The 23,542-nt window shown below is 36.6% G+C and overlaps 1 protein-coding gene across 1 annotated transcript; it reads left to right on the top strand.

Moving 5' to 3' along the window:
- The first annotated feature begins 604 nt into the window (after positions 1-604).
- LOC110447927 (CCAAT/enhancer-binding protein zeta-like) lies at positions 605-22,975 on the top strand. The gene is made up of 28 exons (XM_021493917.1): positions 605-816; positions 2,374-2,472; positions 3,252-3,313; positions 3,958-4,222; positions 4,578-4,692; positions 5,196-5,384; positions 5,876-5,943; positions 6,710-6,835; positions 7,329-7,374; positions 9,284-9,327; positions 9,881-9,965; positions 10,270-10,354; positions 11,503-11,599; positions 11,948-12,032; positions 13,019-13,133; positions 13,572-13,713; positions 14,021-14,149; positions 14,808-14,961; positions 15,619-15,755; positions 16,217-16,316; positions 16,611-16,749; positions 17,619-17,725; positions 18,465-18,534; positions 18,909-19,237; positions 20,188-20,272; positions 20,828-20,867; positions 21,118-21,199; positions 22,284-22,975. Exons 1-28 carry the CDS (start codon positions 724-726, stop codon positions 22,463-22,465), a joined length of 3,270 nt encoding a protein of 1,089 aa, XP_021349592.1. The 5' UTR covers positions 605-723; the 3' UTR covers positions 22,466-22,975.
- The last annotated feature ends 567 nt before the right edge of the window (positions 22,976-23,542 follow it).

Here is a 23,542-nt window from a genome sequence, read left to right as displayed (position 1 = left end):
GTCTCTGACCTAAGGCCTTTTCTGTTAAAGATTAAATATAATGAGATTTTTTAGACAGAGGGTAGAATTAATTGGGTATATTTATTATTCAGAGGTAAGATTTAATTGGATTATTTTAGAGGATATATTTTATGATGGAAGAGGTAAGATGTAATAATGCGGTAGTTTAGAGGTGAAATTTCTAAAGGCGAATTTACTGGGGATAAGTGGAGAGTAGGGGTTGGGTTCAGGGACTTTTGCTTGAACATCGTGTCTCAGCGGCAAGCTTAATTATGATATTTTATAGACTATGCTTAGTGGCACTATGCCTTATAGCTGGGCTATTTTAATTTGGATTATTTTAGAGGTGGAATTTAATATGGATATATTTTAGCTGTAAAATTTAATATGGATATTTTTGAGGCTATGTTAATTAGCCTATTTCAGTAATAAGTTTGCCTTAGATTCAACATGTCGTTATAATTGATAGGGAGTTTCATTAATAAAACCACGGCTCTGTTAGATAGCTAATCCTGAGATAATCTAATTCCGTGATAAAACATTACAAATATGCTTCAAATTTGCAATCATGATATGTGTGTTAGATTTATTTTCATACAGATTCATAACGATTATCAGTAGGCCATGTTTGATAAGAGAGTGCTACGGACATGGGACCAGAGGATATTTCACTGAAACACCTTTCCGGATATATTGACGACTCCGTATGTTAGAAAGGCCAAAATGGCGTCGAAGAAGAAAACGAAGAAACGTGCTCCGGCTGAGGAACATGTGGATTTCAATTTATCTGTAATTGAGCAATTGGGCGGTGACAAGGTAACAGTTTGTAGTGTTTTTAAAGAGAAAGCAAACAATGGAAAGTCATCGCATCGGGTTTAAAAGGCTATTATTCCTTTATTAACACCTCAATCAATGACCATGCTGCAAGTTGAAGATTCTGTTAGTAAACAATCGTACATAATAATATTATATAGTGTATTGACAGACGAGGCTAGTACCTGTGATCAGGGCATATGCGCAATATGTGAATTTTGGATTTTAATCTAAAATTTTAGCGCAATCTGTTTAATACTGGATTATAAACTCTTGGCATGCCAATGACCAATATCTCTCTCTACACTTACATCACATAAATAATAATAATAATAATAATAATATACAACATTTGATATAGCGCCCTATCTAGCTAACATAAGCCACTCTAAAGCGCTTTACAGTACAATGTTATACAGTCAATACAATTAGCATATATATTAATCAATACAATATTGAGGAATTCTCAGGAGCTGCCTTATATCAGGCGCTAACTACTAGTCCTATGCCACCTGGCCAATATCTCCCTATGTGTGGATGCCTGCGTGTGTGCTGGAGATGTATTGTGTTCTGTTTGTAGTGGAACCGTGCTTTCAACGGTATCATTTATAGTGCCTACGCACTTGAATGCTACAGCACAGATACCGCAACACCCACCCCAGACCATTTTATACTCCACCTGGGTTGTTGGAGTTGTGTGGGCAGGAGAAAAACACTTTCTCTAATACTCCATGCGTACAGCAACTTCGGGGATCGAACCCCGGCCGCCTGCCTAGAAGGCCGGAGTGTTAACCACTCGACCAATCCGCCCACGTTAATGGCCGAATAGTCTGACAATTAGCTAACAAATGAGGTTAAGAGAAATTCTCCGTACAAAGTCAGTAGAAGCAACTAGTACCTTACTAGGGTGTTGATTCTTGTGTTTGAAGTGGATCTAACCGTTGTATATTGATTCCTTATGTTCCATGGTGATCTGTAGTTGGTACATTTTGGTCACTGTAATTGGTTTTCCACTGACAACTTTGTGAATGCCACTTCTCTCTTTAAATATATACCTCTCTCTTATGAATGATAACATTGCATTTCTGTTAAAAAAAATTGATAATTCTACTAAATCTGGCTCAAATTTCTTTGCCATTTCCATTGGCTTTTATGTAATGAAATTGAATTTAAATTAAACTTTTCTTTAACAACATATTAACAACATTTTGCAAATCAAGTTCTATCAACTAATATCAATCACTTTTGTTTTCCCGGATGGAAGTGCCCAAGGGGTCTTATTTTGGAAGGAAACTGGACAACCAAGACAAAACCCATGTGGTCGGGCAGGTGACCTCATACTTTTTCATGTTCAATTCGGGAATTAAAACCTGCCCTTCTTGTTGAAAGGCGAGTTGGCTATCCACTGTGCCACCTGACCAAAAAATACCTTATTCTCGATAACAGTTATTATGCAATAAACCACAGTTCAAATCAAACTTGGCACAAAAGTGTCAAACTGAAAATCTACATCCTCATCATCCTGGGGTAAATTTCAGAATTTCTTTTCTTGTATTTTAGCATGACTTTGAACTCCTGAATGACGTAGACAATGAAGATAATGAAAGTCTGGAAGGGCTGGACAATGACATGGATGTAGAACCCGTCAAGAAAGATGAGGTAATTGTGACACATACAAGGCAGTGATATGGAATTGGGGTTTGTGTTTATGGTATTTGGTCGCACTGTTATGGGTATATACTGTAACACATGTGCTTTTTGCAAATTTTTAAATATCTTGACATTTGTTGTGTCAAGGACAACTTTTAGAGGAAGGTTAACTGCGTGAACATTTGATTCTGATGTCGTATATTGTGGCACATGATTAATCTGATAAGTTCATATTGAGTCAGTATAAGTTGTATAACTGACTGGATATGGGATTTATAATTTAATAGGTGAACATGTGTCGTCCAAGAACTGATAGTATGTATTGACCAGGGCCAGGCTGTTCATAGCCTTGTAAATAGACGCTTACTGGGACATCAACACAAATTTGCAAAATGTGCTTTTTGAGATCATTAGAAAATCATTATGAATCCTAATTCATACAACCTCAGTTTTGAACTTCAATATTTCTGAAAAGATACAAGTTTAAAATTGTGTGTTAAGTTAATGTTAAGCTATAATCCTGCTTTTGAACAACTGGACATTGATTTTCAGAAGAAGGATCTATGTCAAATAAACCTTGGTAATCTGAAAACCTGTTAATCCTGAATTGAAACTGTTTCCGGTAATATAATAACTTATCATACGACAAAATTACAAAAATGTTGAACTTTACAACCTGATCTGTCAACAATAAGTGGTTCTACAAGTACATTTTATTGTATGACCAAGTGATTGTGGCCAGCATTGTGAATGCACTATAATCAAACTTTTCATTTTAATATTTTCAGTTGAGAGAATTCATAAAAAAACTGGGAATCAAGGCATATCGAAATGACACCATAGATGAAAGGTCAGTAGTGACATCAGTAAAAAGTTGTAAACAACGGAATAAACAAAGTAACAACATATTAACAAAATGAAGTTCAACAAAGTTATCAAATCAACAAAATTATAGTTACTACTAGTAAAACATGTTTGGAACATTTAAAAATCATGGAACTCAAACTACCAAAGACATGTGATCTGGAACACGTCCAATTTGTTATCTAGGCATTTAAAAAAAATGAAAATGTTTGTTTTGGCAGAAAAAAATGTAATGTCAGTTGTGAGACTTAAAAATAATTGTTTTAGGACTTAAGGTTATGTCTTTTATAGACTGAAGGTGTAATCAGTGACCTTCACATGTACCTTATTCTAGATTTAACCCTTTCACCCCTAAAGTCACATTTGTACCTTACCAAATCAAAGACTGGGCAAGTCCAGTTTAAATATGTAGGGACGAATGAGTTAATTTACTTAGACCTAAAACTGTGCTTTTCAGAAGACATCAGTTTTTCTGGATGTAGATCAATAAAATAATTTGAAATTCTGTCTAAAAATCTTGTGACAAAAATACTCGAAGATGGAAAAAAAAACACCCTTTCATTCATATAATAAGATACAACTGGAAAACAGAATCTGTAAGTAATTCATTTGCTTGGAATTTTATTTCAGTGAAAAGGAAACAAAAACAGAAGATGAAAAGACAACAAAAGAAAAGAAAGAAGAGAAAAATAAGAAGAAACAAGATGGTGTCAGTAGTGTGACACCAACCCCACAGAAAAAGGAGAGAAACAAGTACAAAACACTTGTACAGCACTCGGAAGTTTCCAGTTCCTCAGTTGTTGGCCAGCCTCAGGGACTAACGGGACACATGATAATGTACAAACCCCGCGAGTACCTGCTGATCAGGCACGGCCAGCAGTGGCAGGACAAAGAGGTCAGTTTATACCACATGCTGAGTGACCTACTTAAAGTCTTTAAAGTGTACCTTTATTATAATATTGAATTTCCATGTATCATAAGGAGATAACAAATCTGAAGATCAAAAGAAATTTTAGTGCTAATTTTGCAAACAGATGTTGTTTCCTGTACGTTAATCTTTTCATTGTTTTTGGATTAACGCAGTGTAATATTTCCTTATAATGATGGGGGTATATATATTATATATTAAAATGATCATTAAGAAACCAAATCTTGTGTAGAATTTTTCTGGGCATTTTTATTTCTAAATGAAATATTTGGATTCTCAACAGTTTTGTCGAGGAATGATTATTTTTATATTTTCTCAATAGGATACTTTGCCTGTGCTGGGTAAAGGCGTGCAAGGTTTGGATCATGACTTGGAGAATCAGATGGAGAAGTTTGCTTCGAAGCTGTTAGCAGACGAAGTTAAAGTTCATAACAAACGTAAGTGAGTGTAGTAGCTTCAAGACAATCACAAAGATTTCCTGAAAAAGTTGTTAACTGACTTAAAATTACTCTTTGTGAAAATTTGATTTTAATTGATATATTGGTTTGTAAACCTGTACCCTAACCTTGCCCCACGGGTCTGATTATGGGACCAGTTTCAACGGAAATTTTCAATTGTAGGATTTTTCCTGTCACTGTAATAAATGTCTTTTTAAATATCAGTAAGCAAACCTGAATCAATATCATATATCAAAGTTTAACTTTTTCCACAATTAATGTACTTATTAAACGTGTCGCAACATTTCAAGACCGACTGGTCCCTTTGTCAAGCTAACAATGCTGAAAACTGCAATCAATTTGAATTTGCACTGTTTGCATTATTACCTAATTTTACAATTTTGTCAGCAATTTTTCCAGTGATGAGGGGCTGTTTCCTCAGCAGAATATCTAATAAAATCTCTGCATGATGCTAACCAGTCTCTTCCTCTGTAATTCCTCAGAATGGGAATCTAAAAAGAAATCCGAGGCGGGTTGGATCAAGACGGTGCTGGTATCTGGAACGTTGTCAGACAAGATTGCAGCCTTGACCCTGCTGGTACAGGAATCTCCAATCCACTGCCTTAACAGTCTCGACAGTCTCATTGCCATGGCGAAAAAGAAGGGCAAGCGTGAATGCATGATGGCTGCTGGTAAGTTGAGGGGAAACTGAGTTTATAATACCTCATTTATGAAATTAATTTCTTTAACAAAACCTACATTATAGTAACTATTATTCTTTGTTACACATACACATGGAGGATGATATGAAAACTGTTTATAAGTCAAACAAAACACTTTCAGTACTTATCCAAGATTTTGATGTCTAACTTTTAATAGTAGTTTCACTTATTTTGTACAAGCATTGTTTAAGTTTGAAATGCTGTTTGTCTACCTACCCTAAAATGTTTTGAGAGACGAAAACAGATACACAACAGTTGCGTTATTTAGACTTGCTTGGTTATATTTCATCTCTTCTAAAAGATCCTCTTTGGTAGAAGTGACAAGTACTCGCATTGTATATTATGTTATCTACATATCAATGCAGGTCACGATTAAAAAACAAAAGTAATGAAAATATAGTGTGGCCTACAGTCTAAGACAGCTTCTAGATATGTGTTGAACTTGTTGTATTTGTCTACAGATACTCTACGGGAGCTGTTTACCGCACACTTGTTACCAGATAACAGAAAGCTCCGGCAATTTAACCAGGTGAGTCGATCATGTCAGGTGTTCAGTGTATAACTTCAGTGTTTTTAGTTTGNGATGTACATCAAACATTACATTTTGTACCCAGATTCAGTGGTGTTATTGCTCATCATTTCTTGTTTCACAAGTTCAATAATTGTGTGTGTCATTAGCATCAAGTCATCTAGCATGTACAGTAATTCAATGTTGGAAATTTACACACTGAATGGAGTGATAATAAGCGTATATTGCAGTAGTCCAGCGGTGTTATTTGAGCCGAGTTGAGGTGTTAGCTAACATGATTGAAGGGTGGAGGACGATTAGTTCTATGTAAATTCGTATAAAGTCAGATTAGTTTCATTATGTGCTGCTTACATCAAGAAAAAAGATTCTGAAAAGATTTGAGCACAAGAGTTCCAGAATTCTTGTCAAGATGTCATAGATTATGCCCTGCCTTTGTTGTCTAAAACGACGTCACAGTCAACCTAACAGTGTAATAATAAAGTAGTGTTTGTTTAAGTAAGAATACACAAGTCTTTGGTAGTTTAAATGGGATAGCAATTTCACGTTGGATTATACATTGTATGTATTAAAACTGTTTTATGAGTACACAGCCTAGTTAATCAGAATTTATACATATGATATATTGTTTGATACTTTAAAAATAATGTGAGGTGGAATTAAATTTGAAAAATCACTGTCTTGACAAAGTTCAATACCTTTCACTGTCAAGGTCAAACAGGGATATTAAAGGTTAAATTCATTGTAAAACACACCTTTATGCTTTCAGTTTGACCTAGATGCTATAGAAACCACATCGGGTGGGAACAGAGATACTGTCGACAGGAAGCTGATCCTCTGCTGGTTTGAGTCTCAACTCAGGAACAAATACAAAGACTTCATCAATGCCCTAGATGTAAGTACAGTTCTGTCACATAAAAAAACGGGCTTTACCCAACCCTGGATCACAATGACTATGAGTCGGTAGCCTTTTTAGCTAGAGAATCGTAGATTAGCATGTTTTAATGGGACACCTGACCATCCAGCTGGTGAACTGAGTTATCATTGATCTGGTTTGACCATGTGATGAAGACGGGGGTAAGATAACAATATGCATTAAAATTTGAAGATATCAAAATGCGTGACACCAGTACAGATTGGTCATCTGTTTGTGCTTGTCTATGTGGAATACTGAATTAACTGAAATATTATGCATACTGCTGAATTTTCTCCCATGCCCTCCTTCTTGAGATTTTTCATCCCACTAAGCTTTCAACAGTGCCATGGGATTTTCTTCTTTAATACTGAAATTTTTACCAGTACAATGTATCAAAATTGTCGACCTCATTTTGAATTTGTTATTAAGATTGATTTGTAGTGTTTTAATGGAAATGGTATTTTTTCTTCAGATGATGTCAAAAGATACAATACCAGCTGCCAAACAGAAAGCAACAAGTATGTATACTCATACACGGGTACGCCTCCGTTACTACGTTTTAGGAGTCATGGCCTCTAAAATGAAGTGTTTTGGCCCTTTCTAGGTGGTCATCTCTGAACCTGTTGAGTGATAATATTATGACACCTATTATTAGGGCAACGTATCGGAGATACGGGTGCCCTATAGTAATCACTCTGTCTGTCTGTCTGTCTGTCTGTCTGTCTGTCTGTCTGTCCACAAATTTTGTTCCTGGCTGATAACTTTGGTATTTATTGACCAATGTACATGAAACTAAGTCAAGATTTTCAGTTCACAAAAATACACATTAAGGTAAAAAGTCAAGGTCATTAGGTTCAAAGGTCAAGGTCAAATTTTACATCTTTTCACTGATGAACATTTTGTTATGACATTATGAAGCAAAGTTGATCAGAATTAAACAAGGAGTCAACTGACCAAAGGTCAAGGTCATCGGGTCAGGGGTCAAGGTCAAATTTTGTAGCTTTTCACTGGTGAACATTTCGCTATGACATTATGGAGCAAATTGTTTGGAATTAAACAAAAAGACACACTGAGGTTAAAAGTCAAGGTCAAAGGTCAAGGTCATTAGATTGAACGGTCAAGGTCAAATTTTGCTTCTTTTCACTGATGAAAATGTTGTTATGACATGATGAAGCAAAGTTGATCAGAATTAAGCAAGGAGTCAACTGACCAAAGGTCAAGGTCATTGGGTCAAAGGGCAAGGTTAAATTTTGTATCTTTTCACTGGTGAACATTTCGCTATGACACTTTGTAGCAATGTAGCTCAGAATTAAACAAGGAGTCAATTGACCAAAGGTCAATGTCAATTGGTCAAAGGTGAAGGTTAAATGTTGTACCTTTTTCCTGATGAACATTTTGTTATGACATTATGAAGCAATGTTGTTCAGAACTTAACACAGAGTCAACTGACCTTAGGTCCAGGTTACGGGGTCCAAAGGGTCAAGGTCAAGTTTTGTATTTTTCACTGATGAACATTTTGTTATGATATCAAGAAGCAAAGTTGGTCGGAATTAAAGAATAAGTCAACTGACCAAAGTTCAGGGTCACTAGGTTAATGGTCAAGGTCATTTGGGTCCAAAGGTCAAAGACAAAGTGGATCTCTGACTTTGACCCTGGCTCTTGATTGAGGAGGTATATAAGGTGAAATAAAACAAATCAAAGCTAACAAATGAGTATTGCACCGGTATTTACATTTCTGTTAGCCCAGCAAATATGGAGGTGGAAGGAAACAAGACTCACATCATAGTACATGTAAAATGTATATTTTGCTTCCTTGCGATTCTTTTTGAAGTCCAAATAGCAAACGTCAAGCTCAGCTATATGGGCAGATTACTTCTTGATGATTATGGGGGATATATTGCCACAAGACGGGGCCCTTACTGACCTGTCAGTGTTCTAGTTATACCTCATCTTTATAACAGCATGTCTGATTGGATGATAGGGGTCACATGACAGAGTAATAAAACATCATGTCGCCCTCACATGCTCAAGTTTCTCCGATCATATTTCCCTTATTCAGAGTCTGCTGAAGAAAAATATTGTATAACCTTGGGGAAACAAAGAATTGTGTTTCCCTAAAGTAAGGGTAATACATGTATAATGTTACGCCATATTCTCGTTTGTTGTACATTATGTCGCTTATTGGTCACCATTGTTGCCAGCTTTTAACGATTTATAAGTAGATTTCCTGCAAAAGATATTTGTAATGTTGAATTGATTTTGACATCTGTGGTCTTATATTTCATATTGACAACAATTTCTATAAAAACAAATCCATAGTAATACTATGTGGTGGACAATCCTACTGTCCCTCCTGTTGTGATACTCCGGTATATACGTTATTAAATCTTACTGTCCTGTGATAAAATGTGATGTGTGTATTTCCAGGTACAGTGTATGAATTGTTGGCGGATAAACCTGAGCAGGAACAGGTGAGTTGGTCACAGGCAGAGTACTACTCTACATTGTCCTGTTGTCCGGGTCATTCTGCATTCAGTCTTGGAGAAGAAAAGCCACTGGTTTAGAAACAAAATTTCACTTGTTTTAGGGGATTTGATATCATTGGGATCCATTTGAATTTGTTTTTTATAATATTTTATTTATGATTTATGATTATGTAATTATTAATCTGTTGCAAAGTCTCAAAACTTTTGAGACAAACCAGTAACTATACATGTGAACCTACTGAAGCCAGTCACGAGATGAAGCATGAAGGGTCATTCTTAAGATGTATACATAAAATACAATACCGTATTTATCCTGCAATAAGCCCGGGGGCCAACACGTAATCTCGGAATCAAAGGATGGGGGATGGGCTTATTACAGGACACTGAAAAACCTTTTGTTGGCATTTCTTCCTAACTGCAGCATATACTGATGGGCATATTACCAAGCATGGGCTTATTGCTGGATAAATACGGTATGCAAACAAGTGCTTTTTAAGCTGTGAATAATCTGTTACATTCTGTTTCTGATTCTGTCCAGCTTTTGCTGTCGATGTTGGTCAATAAGTTAGGAGACCCAGACTACAAACTGGCCGCCAAGTCTACACATCTTCTGTCCCGACTCGGTGAGTAACTAGCTATAGCTCAGTCTTTATTTTGATCTGGTTTTAATGAAACTAGACTAGATATATATGCCTGTGTTTTTACTTGAATGAAGTAATCTAGAATTGGAGTGGAAAGCACTGACTCATTGTTGTCTTCCACTACATCATGCAAGTTTTTTAAGCGACAGCATTTAAAAAGATCCAAGCTTTTTAAAATCTCAGTTAATTGTATAAATCTCAGTTAAGTGTATTATGTGGTCTAGCACACTACTTGTAAAATCAGGGTTCCCTTAAAGTTATCAACCTTACCTTTAAAATGTTTCAGTTGACAAGCACCCTAACATGAAGGTAGTGGTTGTCGAGGAGGTGGAACGTTTGTTATACAGACCCAACATATCACAGAGGGCCCAGTAAGTATAGTCAACTTAATCATCACAGTATTACACAGAGGGCCCAGTAAGTAAAGTCAACTTATTCATCACAGTATTACACAGAGGGCCCAGTCAGTATAGTTAACTTAATCATCACAGTATTACACAGAGGGCCCAGTAAGTATAGTCAACTTAATCATCACAGTATTAGAAATGATATAACACAGAGGGCTTGGTAGTGAAAGTCACAAGTCCATCTGCTAAGACACACTTATAATTACCCGTGACTGGTGTCCGACCAGCCATGCCAGTTATCTGACCACTGTCTGGGGAAGTATAGTCAACTTAATCATCACAGTATTACACAGAGGGCCCAGTCAGTATAGTCAACTTAATCATCACAGTTTTACACAGAGGGCCCAGTAAGTATAGTCAACTTAATCATCACAGTATTACACAGAGGGCCCAGTAAGTATAGTCAACTTATTCATCACAGTATTACACAAAGGGCCCAGTAAGTATAGTCAACTTAATCATCACAGTATTACACAGAGGGCAAGACAGATATATCCTCATCACTTGCATACCTCTCTTCTTTCTTCCTTACTTCCATTCTAAAACCTGATCTTTTCCTCCTTCCTCAATTCATCTATCATTCCATCATTGCTTTTCATATATTTCTGTCAATGGAACATCGCTTTCCTTCCACTCTTCCTCCATCATCTAACATCTTCATTTAGCCACATCACACCCTACATCTAACCTGTCTTTATATCATTTGGAATCTTCCCTTGTACTTTCCATCTTCCCATTGGTTCAAGATAATGTAAATTGTTGATTCGACATAGTTGATATAATTTTTTTTTAATAAATCATTCGATTGGCACCTTCCTCTCTGCCTTACTTCTCCCCCTCCTTGTACCTACTTCCCCTTCTCTGTCAGATCAGTTTGTAGATAAACATGATTTACATTTAAATTTATTGAGGATATTTATGGACACTTCTCAATTCTGATATTCTAATAGAATTTTACTTGGAATCTTGTAATGGATATTTTTCAAACTGAAAAAAAATCTCTAGAGAAATCGCTAGAAGGGGGATTCATTGTAAAACTTTGTTAACTTGAATCAGTTATCACCATGTGACGCTGATAGCGACCTACAACCTTTACATGTATTGTGTTACAGATATTATGCTGTATGTTTCCTCAATCAGCTGTTATTGAGTGAGGAGGAATCACAACTCGCTGTCAGACTCATTCGACTCTACTTTTCATTCTTTAAGGTATGTTTTGTGCTTGCTTGACCGCCTCTTTTTAATATTAATTTCTATCATGAGTTCCAGGGTAGTCAGGCGGAGCAATGGATAGCGCACTAGCCTTTCACCAGATTGGTTAGGGTACAATTCTCTGATCAGATGTGAAAAGGTATAATGTCACCTGCCCGATCACCTGGGTTTCTCTGAGTACTCTGGTTTACTCCCACATTAAGTTTCAAACTTGTTGTAAAATGAAGATCATTTAACTTGAGTTTCTGGAAATGTCGAACCAAAATTTACATCTTTTTTGTTTCTCCTGTCACTTGAGATAATGTGATTGTGTAGCAAGTGATTTGAATTGATTTTGTTGTGCAGGCGTTTGTTAAGAAGGGTGAGGTCGACAGTAAGATGATGAGTGCCCTGCTCACAGGTGTCAACAGGGCGTATCCTTATGCAAAAGGTAATTATAACACTTCACAGGTGTCAACAGGGCGTATCCTTACGCCAAAGGTAATTATAACACTTAACAGGTGTCAACAGGGCGTATCCTTACGCAAAAGGTAATTATAACACTTCACAGGTGTCAACAGGGCGTATCCTTACGCAAAAGGTAAATATAACACTTCACAGGTGTCAACAGGGCGTATCCTTACACAAAAGGTAATTATAACACTTCACAGGTGTCAACGGGGCGTATCCTTACGCAAAAGGTAAATATAACACTTCACAGAGGTCAACAGGGCGTATCCCTACAACAAAGGTAATTATAACACTTAACGTGTGTCAACATGGCGTATCCTTACGCTAAAAGTAATTATAACATTTCACAGATGTCAACAGGGCATGTCCTTACACAAAAGGTAATTATTACACTTAAAAGGTGTCAACAGGGCGTATCCTTACGCAAAAGGTAAATATAACACTTCACAGGTGTCAACAGGGCATATCCTTACGCCAAAGGTAATTATAACACTTCACAGGTGTCAACAGGGGGTATCCTTACGCCAAATGTAATTATAACACTTCACAGGTGTCAACAGGGCGTATCCCTACGCCAAAGGTAATTATAACATTTCACAGGTGTCAACAGGGTGTATCCCTACAACAAAGGTAATTATAACACTTCACAGGTGTCAACAGGGTGTATCCCTACAAAAAAGGTAATTATTACACTTCACAGGTGTCAACAGGGCGTATCCCTACGTCAAAGGTAATTATAACACTTAACAGGTGTCAACAGGGCGTATCCCTACAACAAAGGTAATTATAACACTTAACAGGTGTCGACAGGGCGTATCCCTACGCCAAAGGTAATTATAACACTTTCAATTGAGTTGTTTAAATTTTTGATATTTTGGGTAATCATTCTGTGGGTACTTCTGTCTATGACGTTATTACCTTATACTGATAAAGTCAGCTTTGTCATAATCTTTTGATTGTTATCAGGTGAAGAAAAGTTCATCAGTGAGCAGATGGATACCCTGTATAAGATAGTACACATCGTCAACTTTAACACCAGTCTGCAGGCCCTTATGTTATTGTACCAGGTGATGGACTCCAGGTAAACAAACACAGACAATGATTGACTTTTGGTGACCAATATAAGGTTTATCAAATTATTGACTTTTGGTGACCAATATAAGGTTTATCAAATTATTGACTTTTGGTGACCAATATAAAGATTTATCAATCGAAAAAAATTCTTCAGAAAGTTAGGATAGATAGTATGTTCTTTAAGTTAAATCTTTGAAAACCGCAGTATGAAATAAATATGATACCTCAGCTATTAGTAATCTCCTTTGTCTTCCTCTGTCATGCATGCATATGAGACACAATTTAATCTCATTTCATTACGCTGCACTTTTTCTATCCTTGTTTTGTTTGTTCTTGAAGTTCACCTATTGTCATTATCTCCCTTGGTCCTGTCAGATTATAATTAACTCCGTTGTCCCAAAAATTCTCGTGGATCTTGCTCATCTCTCTTGTTCTGTTCCTACAGTCAAGGTGTCTCTGATCGGTACTATGGGGCACTCTACAAGAAAATGATTGACCCGACGCTGTGTACATCAGCCAGACAGGCCATGTTCCTAAATCTGCTCTTCAAAAGTATCAAGAAAGATGTGGCTCACAGGAGAGTAAAGGTGTGTTATTACGTCAACAGTGGTATCCTTGTAAGGATCGGGACAATAAAGGGACTGTAGGAAGTTTGGTAATGACTTCAGAATATATTAAACATAGAATTCATATAATGATGAAAACAGTGTTCAGTTCTCAGAGAAGGGATGGTCTGTTCATTTATTTTAATGCTGAAAGTTAGGGTGAAACTGATACATGTTGACATACTTAATTACAGTTACTATAATTCTTGCATACTTTGAGACACAGCTATACCTGTACTTGTTGTTAACATTGTTGAATGTGTTTTTTGACACCTGTATTTTGTTGCAGGCCTTCATTAAGCGACTACTACAGATCTGTCCGTTCCAATCACCCCAGTTCACATGTGCTGCCCTCGTCTTACTAGGGGAGATCGTCAAAACTCACCCTCACGCCATTCTTACTCAACACAAGACAATGGTAAGGTCCCAACAATTTCCTTTTCTTTGTCTCCACAATTACTGTCTTTGTTTAGACAGCGTCAAGTCTAATAAGACAGCGTCAAGTCTAATAAGCTGATGTCAAGTCTATAACACTTAACAGGTGTCTAATAAGACAGCATCAAGTCTAAAAAGATGGCGTCAAGTCTAATAAGACGATGTCAAGTCTAATAAGAATGTGTCCGGTCTAATAAGAATGTGTCCAGTCTAATAAGACAGCATCAAGTCTAAAAAGATGGCGTCAAGTCTAATAAGACGATGTCAAGTCTAATAAGAATGTGTCCAGTCTAATAAGACAGCATCAAGTCTAATAAGACGGCGTCTAGTCTATTAAAAAGACGTCAAGTCTAATGAGAATGTGTCCAGTCTAATAAGACAGCGTCAAGTCTAATAAGATAACGTCAAGTCTTATAAGACAGCGTCAAGTCTAATAAGACAGCTTCAACTTATTAAGCTTATAAGAGAGATTCTTTTTTTATCTTCCTACATTGAAATCCTCTTCAAGCCTCCATTCGTGTCAACAAGAATGATTAATATAAGTTGATAAACTTGTTTCAGAATTTTTGTAAAATAAATATAGTTCGAGAGCTTCAAATCTTTTACACATTTTCATACACTGACCGATATATTTTGGATAGGGTTTTGATGATAATAATGAGGATGATGATGAAGACGAACACTTTACTGACCTTCCTGCCCCGGATGAGGATGTGGTTGTGATGAAACACGAGGAACCGGAAGATGTTAAACCAGTGATACATTCGTCATGGATACACAAATCTATCAATCAAGGTGAGGGACCTGGGTCCAGTTACTTTTTTAGCTCCTGATCACCCTCACCAACCAAACCAAACGGTTCGTCACATGGTTGTTTTCAACACCATCATTAAAGTAAAGTATCTTTTTAAGTAGCTCTTCATAATTCATAATTAGTGTTTTTGTTTAGTCCAAACTGTGTCTAGGTTTCCATATTTATTTTAAATTAAACCAAGAACATACCCTTGGTAATTTGATGTCAAAGTAATATAAGAAGTCACAGGATGTACATTACCTAAACTTACTCCAGAATTAACTTTTTATGCAACATATTACCTTATTTTACTGGTAACTTATTGGGGATCCTTAGAAATGTTAAAGAAAAATACTGCAATTACTTCTGACATTGACTATTATTCATTGACTGAACTGTTGTCATGGAAACTGCACTTATTACATGTATGAACTTATCACTAGGAAAATATGGTAACATAGAAATAATTTTGTAAAAATATTTGATGAAACTAGTACCACTAATGCTAGTTTGCATTCATCCCTGAAATTTCATAATGAACTATTCCAACCTCTTAATTGGAAGGGTTCAAATGTGTCTTCAGGGGTGAATAAGTTAAAACATGTGTCACATTTGTGTAGCATGATATTTTCTATCAGAAGTAAATTTTGACATTGCAGGGCACTGTCAGTTTTACGACCCCTTTGTGAGGAACCCTCTACATTGTCGAGCCGAGCAGGAGTGTATGTGGGAACTGGAGAAACTCGCCACACATTTCCATCCAACTGTTTCTCTGTTTGCTCAAACTCTTCTCAAGGTAGGCGATCTGAACAAAAGATTTATTTTATTCACGAGGCTATTCCTGTTATTGTTGATATACATGTAGATATATGAGGGAAATATATTGAAACCGTAAAGGTACAATTTTCCCCTCAAGAAGGAAAATCAGGGCCGTGTTCATTTAAACGGTTTTTCGTTTATTAAATAAGGTCCGACCTAGTAATCTGATGCTGCTTTCAGGCGAGCCTTGACAAAGCCTTGCAAGGCCTGCATAAACATTTGCAGGTCCGCCTGGATTTATGCCCAAAATTGTTACATTTAAAAACGGACAAATCAGTTGTTCCACATAAACGAACAACTGATTGAGGCCCCAGGAAATCAAAGCAGTACACAGTATGTGAAGGTTTAACATCCCAGTTCCCTATGGTGATGTATTAATTATGGTAGAGTGAAGTAAACTTTTGGCCTGTGATCACCTGATGTTGCTATTTTCTCCAGGGTGAACCAATCACATATGGAGGAGATCCTCTACGCGACTTTACAACTATCAGGTTCCTCGAAAGATTTGTCTACAAAAATCCCAAACAGCAGCAGAACAGTAAGGTTTTCTCCCGTATTGCTTCATTTTATATCTCAGCAGAACAGTAAGGTTTTCTCCCGTTTAGCTTCACTTTACATCTCAATGCTTTTCAAATGGAAATTAACAACTATCATCTTGTAAAAACTAATTAGTTGCTCATTTATCATTTATCTTTAGAAAAAAATACCTGTCACTCTTTAAAACTGGAATTAGTGTATTTCTTTTAAGGGTAATTCACATGCGAATTTGAAAAGTTTGTGTACATGTTTTGATATTGTCTTAAGTTAGAAAAGCTCAACTGTTGAATTGCAGTACCAGAAAACTCAGGAATTTTGTCTAAGACCAAGAGGCGGGATCCAATAACTGGTGCCAAGAAGTTGGCCATTAACAGCAAAAGCTATTTGGACCAGGATGAAAGCGAAATTCCTGTTGAGGAAAAATTCTTCCACAAGTAAGCCTAATATTCAAGTTGTGTATACCATGATGCAGAAAAACTACAATCTAGTGCTGTAGTCCCATATCTTTATGATTACCAAATAGTACCTGTATATTCTAACATCTTGTCTTATCCAACCAATGTGTGTGCCACATTGTGTCGAGTTGGAAAGGTTACCTGACAAATATACATGTTTTTTTCTGTTTTGTCACAGGGTGTCATATTGGACAGGTTAATCTGGTCAATATGTTGTATGCCATAAGGTGTCAGATTAGACAGGTTTATCTGGCTTATATGTTGTGTCTAACAGATAAGACAGGTTTATCTTACTAATAGTTTGAGTTTAACAGTGTCATCAGACAGGTTTATCTTACCAATAGTTTGAGTTTAACAGTGTCATAAGACAGGTTTATCTTACTACTAGTTTGAGTTTAACAGTTTCATCAGACAGGTTTATCTTACTAATAGTTTGAGTTTAACAGTGTCTTCAGACAGGTTTATCTTACTAATAGTTAGAGTTTAACAGTGTCATTAGACAGTTTTATCTGATCAGTATATCATGTGCCATATATGTAAGACATTGCAGGGTAATGTAAGCACTATGTTGTGTCCCACAAGGTGTCAGATTAGACCGGTATCACTAGGGAGCTTGTCTACAAAACAGTTGATATTTTACACTGGAAAAAATATTGAGGCAGTCAAAGGTCAAGGTCACAGCAAATAGAATTTCTGTCATATCGTCTTGTAATATTTGATTGATAAGCTAATCATATTTTGTATTAGCTGCTTACAGGGTTTGAGTTGATGAAAAGGGATGTTTGTCTTGTTGTTGAGGATTTTGGATTGTCTAACAAGTAAACACCTGGTGTCTTTGTTGATAATAGGTACTTCACCCAGAAGGAGGCTCTCAGTGGTATAAAGGTAAAGAAGATACAAGATGACAGTGACGATGATGGCAGTGTCTGTGATGACGACTTTGATGTCTACCTTGGTAAGTATAATGTATGACATTACAGGTTATCACTATGATCTCAAGATCATCGATTTTATACTTGTATTACTTCATATTCAACACAATCAGAAGTAGTGCAGCAGGAAACTCATATAAGTGATAACTACATGACCTTCCTTTGTAATAATGATAATAATAATTACAGGTTGTTATATACCGCTTTATCACAACCTGGTTCGTAGGTCGTCTCAAAGCGGTTCACAAATTATTATCCCTGGTTATAGGGCCTTTGCAACCAGCCAATATCTTTCTCAACTCCCTGGGGAGCAAACAGCCGGAGCTGCCATTTCAGCACTAACAGCTAGCATTCAACAATTCTAAACGGCTCAACTATGTACTTATTTACAGCTGAGTAGACTGGAACAAGCGGTGTAAAGTATCTTGCTCAAAGATACAACACAGTGCCGTGACGTGACTTGAACCCGCATCCCTTCAGTCACGAGCCGGGTGTCCTACCACTTGACTACCGGCCTCCATAACATGAACTTCCATGTGTATGTGTTGGAGGTTGAATATTTTCGAAAAGTTAAAGGCTTTTTATAAAGACCCTTAGTGCAATAAATGTATAGTGTTCCAGTCTTGCCACATTTACATTATAATTCATACCGCCTAGTGGTGCATTACAACACTTATAATAGAAGTATTCAAAGCAAAATCTGCCAGAAACAGTTTCTGATATAGCCATGATTGTTAACATTCCCATTGTTGATACTTTCAGATAAATACGAGGGGGAACTGGAAGGTAGAGATGGGATGACCTTTGACTTCTCGGACGTCGACTTTGCAGCGTAATAAGATTTGTTTTATCCAATATGTTCAATATTTATAAGACGTAGACTATGTTGTATAATCTTAAGATGATATACCATCTTTAAATCAGCAAATCTAATCAAAACAGAATCATGGTTGCTTATTTTCATTTTATACATATAAAAGGAATTTTGGGAGATTTTAGGTTATTAAGTATATTGAAGCATTTATAATACAATATAGTGATAGTTTTAGGTTTCATTTTAAATTTCTCCTTGGGATAAATGCTAAATTTGGTTCAAATTGAGGTCAGAGGTCATGAATAAAGTAGAGCTACTCTAATACTCTGTACCATGCTTTGAACATCTTGAGACCTATAATTTAAGACCACTGGTATTTCTCCCAATAATAGATCAATGGGAAAGAAACCAAAGAAAAAACGACAACAAGAAGAGGAAGATGAAGACGATGACTTCGATAATTTATCAGATGAGGAAATGGACTTCGATAATGATGATGATTTCAAGGCAGCTTTTGCAGATTTTGATGAGGACGATGTTGAAGGATCTGATGGTGATGAGGACGATATTGAAGGATCTGATGGTGATGAGGACGATGTTGAAGTATCTGATGGAGAGGAAGATGACATGGGTGATGATGATGAGGATGAAGATAATGAGGAGGAGGAGGATTATGATGAGGAAGGGTTCAATGAGGAAGACATTGAGTTTTCTGGAGATGGTAATTAATTTCACAATTACTTTCTACATAGGATATAAACTGAGATAACATTGTAATTTTTGTTTTATTTCCCAATGCTTAACTGAGTCTGTGATAACGTAGAATCTTTGTTAAAAACCTGATATAAGGAAAAGAAGGAAAATTGTAATTACACATATGGACCTTGTTGTTCCTTATGGATTGTAAAACAACTTGATTACTGGGACAGAGAATAGAAAACCTGTCACAAAATATATTTTCTGGATAGTATTGACAACCAGCTTATGATTGCTAACCGACAGTGAAGCCCGATCACATTATATACATGTTCTTTGTGCTAACCGACAGTGAAGCGGGATCACATTTTATACTTGTTTGATTACTAACCGACAGTGAAGCGGGATCACATTTTATACTTGTTACATTGCTAAATGACAGTGAAGCAGGATCACATTTTATACTTGTTCTTTGTGCTAACTGACAGTGAATTGGGATCACATTTTATACTTGTTTGATTGCTAACCGACAGTGAAGCGGGATCACATTTTATACTTGTTCGATTGCTAACCGATAGTGAAGCGGGATCACATTTTATACTTGTTCTTTGTGCTAACCGATAGTGAAGCGGGATCACATTTTATACTTGTTTGATTGCTAACTGACAGTGAATTGGGACCACATTTTATACTTGTTTGATTGCTAACAGACAGTGAAGCGGGATCACATTTTATACTTGTTTGATTGCTAACCAATAGTGAAGCAGGATCACATTTTATACTTGTTACATTGCTAACTGACCGTGAATTGGGATCACATTTTATACTTGTTACATTGCTAAATGACAGTGAAGCGGGATCACATTTTGTACTTGTTTGATTGCTAACTGACAGTGAAGCGGGATCACATTTTATACTTGTTCGATTGCTAACCGACAGTGAAGCGGGATCACATTTTATACTTGTTCTTTGCAGATGAGTTTGCTGAACCTCAGCCAATGTCAAAGAAGAGACGTGGAAGTGAACTGTTAATGGCGACCTCATCAAAAAGATCCAAAGGGTAAACTTATCCACATTTACGACATTTAGCGATAAAGTTTCAGTGTTGACATTGTTAATAGGTTAATAGGGTTTTGTACATAATAGATTTGAGCTTGCAATGCTATTAAGTGTTTTATCAATAATTGGCAGTGGTGATGATCATTCTTTACTGGAATTTATATCTCCCATGTCACAGCACAAAACTCTTTTCTAATGTCCTGTAATAATTAATTAATTAATTACACAAAAAAAAGAGGGGGGGGGCAATTTTTTGGGGGTGGTCATGTTTGTTGGGGTGTTAGGGGCACTTACTGCAAATACAGATGTGATATAAATTAATAACATGTGTATTGTGCCCAATGAAAATAATGTTGGTGCCAACTCAAATACCCCCCAACCCCCTCCACCCACATATACACTGTATGTATTTCTATAATAGCCCCTAGTGTATTTGTGGGCAGATTTAGATGAAATCTCTGCCGATCATCTAGTGCAACAGTATACATAAAGAGAACACAGATATGAGTTCATTTATTTATTTATTTTTACCATGTGTATTTTTCATGTGTTTCAGCTCCAAAGGGTTATCCAGTATATTTGCCTCAGCAGATGATGTAAGTATGACGTGTCATGATGAAAAGTTTGGTAGATTATGGTAGAACCATGTTCACACGCCCATTAAACAAACCTGAAATGTCTGAATGATGTAACGATACTTGCCACTTAATCCAAGATGTTGACTTTAATTGGACAGACAAATTGTGCTAGATAAGTTCACTCTAAACATATTGAATATTGTTATTCTGTTGGAAAAAGACCCTGTATGTTAGGGTATTGACCTATAATATGCTTTGTGTTTTCCAGTTTTCACATCTTCTTGATGAGACAGCTGCCTCCAAGCTGGATATGACTACATCAAATGCTGTGTCTAACAAGGAAAATGCTTGTAAGTTTTCTCGCTCTGTAGCCATTTTAACTGAATTGTAAGCTTGCCTGGTCCAAAGGGTGAACTTATGCTAGTCCACTGACCATAATCGCAGGCTCCAAAATTCTAACCTGTCCCCTGTTTATGGTCAGCTATCTACTGCTCCATAAAATACAGAGATTTGTCGCCGAAATCTGGCAACGTTAACAAAGATTGTGATAAAGTATTTACACCTACATGTCAATTAATTTACTTCTCACTCACTTGACTAGGTACATGTCATGTTCCAACGTGCAGGCTCCAAAATTCTGACCACTCGCCTGTTTATGGTCAGCTAACTACTGCTTTATAAAACATGGAGATTGTTATCGAAATCTGGCGACAACAATTTGCAAGAGTTCTAATGGGTTTTTTGGAGGAAATGTTTACACCTGTCGATGAACTTATTTCTCACTCACTTCACTGTCATGGTCCAACTCGACACATTGAGGACACCACATTGTTATATTAAACATCATTGATCAGCAGCCATTTATAGACGTATAGCTACTTTATCTTTATTTATTATCTAGTTGCTATTTACTTTCTGAACTCTTTGGCCAATTATTTTGATATTGCAAATCAAAAAGTAGTTGAAGTGAAGATGTAGGAGGCTACATTCGCGTTACCGGTTGAAACGGTACGTGTGGCGCAGAAATTTTCCACGATAAACGAACACACTTGGACCGTTCTATAAGCAGAGCTAAAAATGCACAGTTTCGGAGAATAAAAAACAATGTATCAAGAATATTATGCCCTTCTCTCACGCGTCCACTAAATTACATAACGTATCTTAAAAACTACATGTGGCTTGACATTGTTTTAGAAAGAAATAACGGAAACTAGCAATATTCAGCAGTTTAGTTTCGGCCAGGTACGCCTGGACCCCTCAATCTACACGTACCAAATTTTCCTGAGGTCAGCCTCGGTCCAAATCTGTACCTGTCGTTTTCTTTACAGGTTCAACCGTTTCAACCGGTAATGCGAATGTACCCTAAGTCAGGATATTCATTCAAATGTTATATTCCTTTTCAAGTATGATCAGTCACTAATTTTTATTTTGCAGCTGAGAAGCAGTTGAAGTGGGAAATGGAGCGAGAGAAGAAGATGTCGGGTAGAGAAGACTGGAGGAAGTTAAAAAACAGGTCAAAGAAACCCTTTAAACAGTCCACTCAAAAGTTTAAAGCGAAATCTAAAGGGACCCAGCGGTTCAGCAGTAAAAAGGGGACGGCTGGCCGCAAGAGATGATGACAAGAGGTTGTTTACGATGACCATTGTGATGATTGTAGCCACTGCTTTCTGCAATGTTCTACTGTGTCTTGTGGGTCAAAAGTGCAATATGTGAGTCCGTGAGAGACTGGCAGAAACTCATGCAGACAAATGAGGTACTTGTACAGACTTGTGCAGGTCAATAAAATGTCAATGATTCATGCAGGACAATAAAAGACAGGTGGAGTCTCCACCAAGTCAATCGGAACCTTATAATGACTTGTCTCGAGTCACAGAGCAACTGAACTGGAATCAGCAGTTTTTGAAATACAAGCAAAAAGTCAGGATTCAATTAAAGATTACTTTTGGACAAAGCATCATACCAGGGTAGTACGGAGTAGTGTGGAGAAACAGATCCGTTCTGTTATCTGGGCTAAATCTGGTTAACATATAGATGTACTTACATCATATGTGGACAAAATACTTATTCTGCAAGAGTGGTGAAAACCTTGTAAAAATGTAGGAGATAATAAAATTGTATATAATATTGATCCGACTTAAATCATATTAAAACATTTCTTCAATTTGTGGGCATTCTGCTTTTTACATTTCCAAATGTTTCTTCTAGTTGGAAAGTATTTTCAGACCAAATAAATACCAGACTGTTAATAACAGAGAATAATACCAGAATGTTAAATTTTCAGACTCAAAATGTTAATCTTGTTATGAAAATCGCCAGCCGACAAGAAGCTCAAGCAGAGTAGAGCTAACAGCATATACTATCTCCATCAATTATAATTTATAGTCATTCAGATGCAGGGCTATAGTATAGGTTAAGTACAAAATACAGTGATTCTATCAACGTAGAGGTTCATAGGTCTGTCAAGTTTCATTGAATATATCCAATAGATTAAAAAGTGAAAAGTTCAGAAAATGCAGTACATATATTTATCACATACCTGTTGAATCTTGTTAAAGTAATACAAGCAATTTTCAGACCATGAACTACAACGTTCTGTATTGCACATGTGCAATACATAATGTAGTACTAGCCGGAACTACTTTTTGTGGGAATCCCCTTGTCATGGCGAACTGAAAAGTTCCCGGTATTTGCAA

Source organism: Mizuhopecten yessoensis, unplaced genomic scaffold, assembly GCF_002113885.1.
Source record: "Mizuhopecten yessoensis strain PY_sf001 unplaced genomic scaffold, ASM211388v2 scaffold3667, whole genome shotgun sequence".
NCBI classification, from domain to species: domain Eukaryota; kingdom Metazoa; phylum Mollusca; class Bivalvia; order Pectinida; family Pectinidae; genus Mizuhopecten; species Mizuhopecten yessoensis.
Note: the sequence above shows the minus strand (reverse complement) of the source record. Positions and strands in the feature narration are given on the sequence as shown.

Bases quoted from the DNA above. Each gene is read 5' to 3' on its own strand.
- LOC110447927 (XM_021493917.1), top strand. From the start codon at position 724: ATGGCGTCGAAGAAGAAAACGAAGAAACGTGCTCCGGCTGAGGAACAT. The intron at 15,756-16,216 runs GTAGGCGATCTG...TATTTTCTCCAG, and splicing joins TTGCTCAAACTCTTCTCAAG to GGTGAACCAATCACATATGG. The intron at 19,238-20,187 runs GTAATTAATTTC...TGTTCTTTGCAG, and splicing joins CATTGAGTTTTCTGGAGATG to ATGAGTTTGCTGAACCTCAG.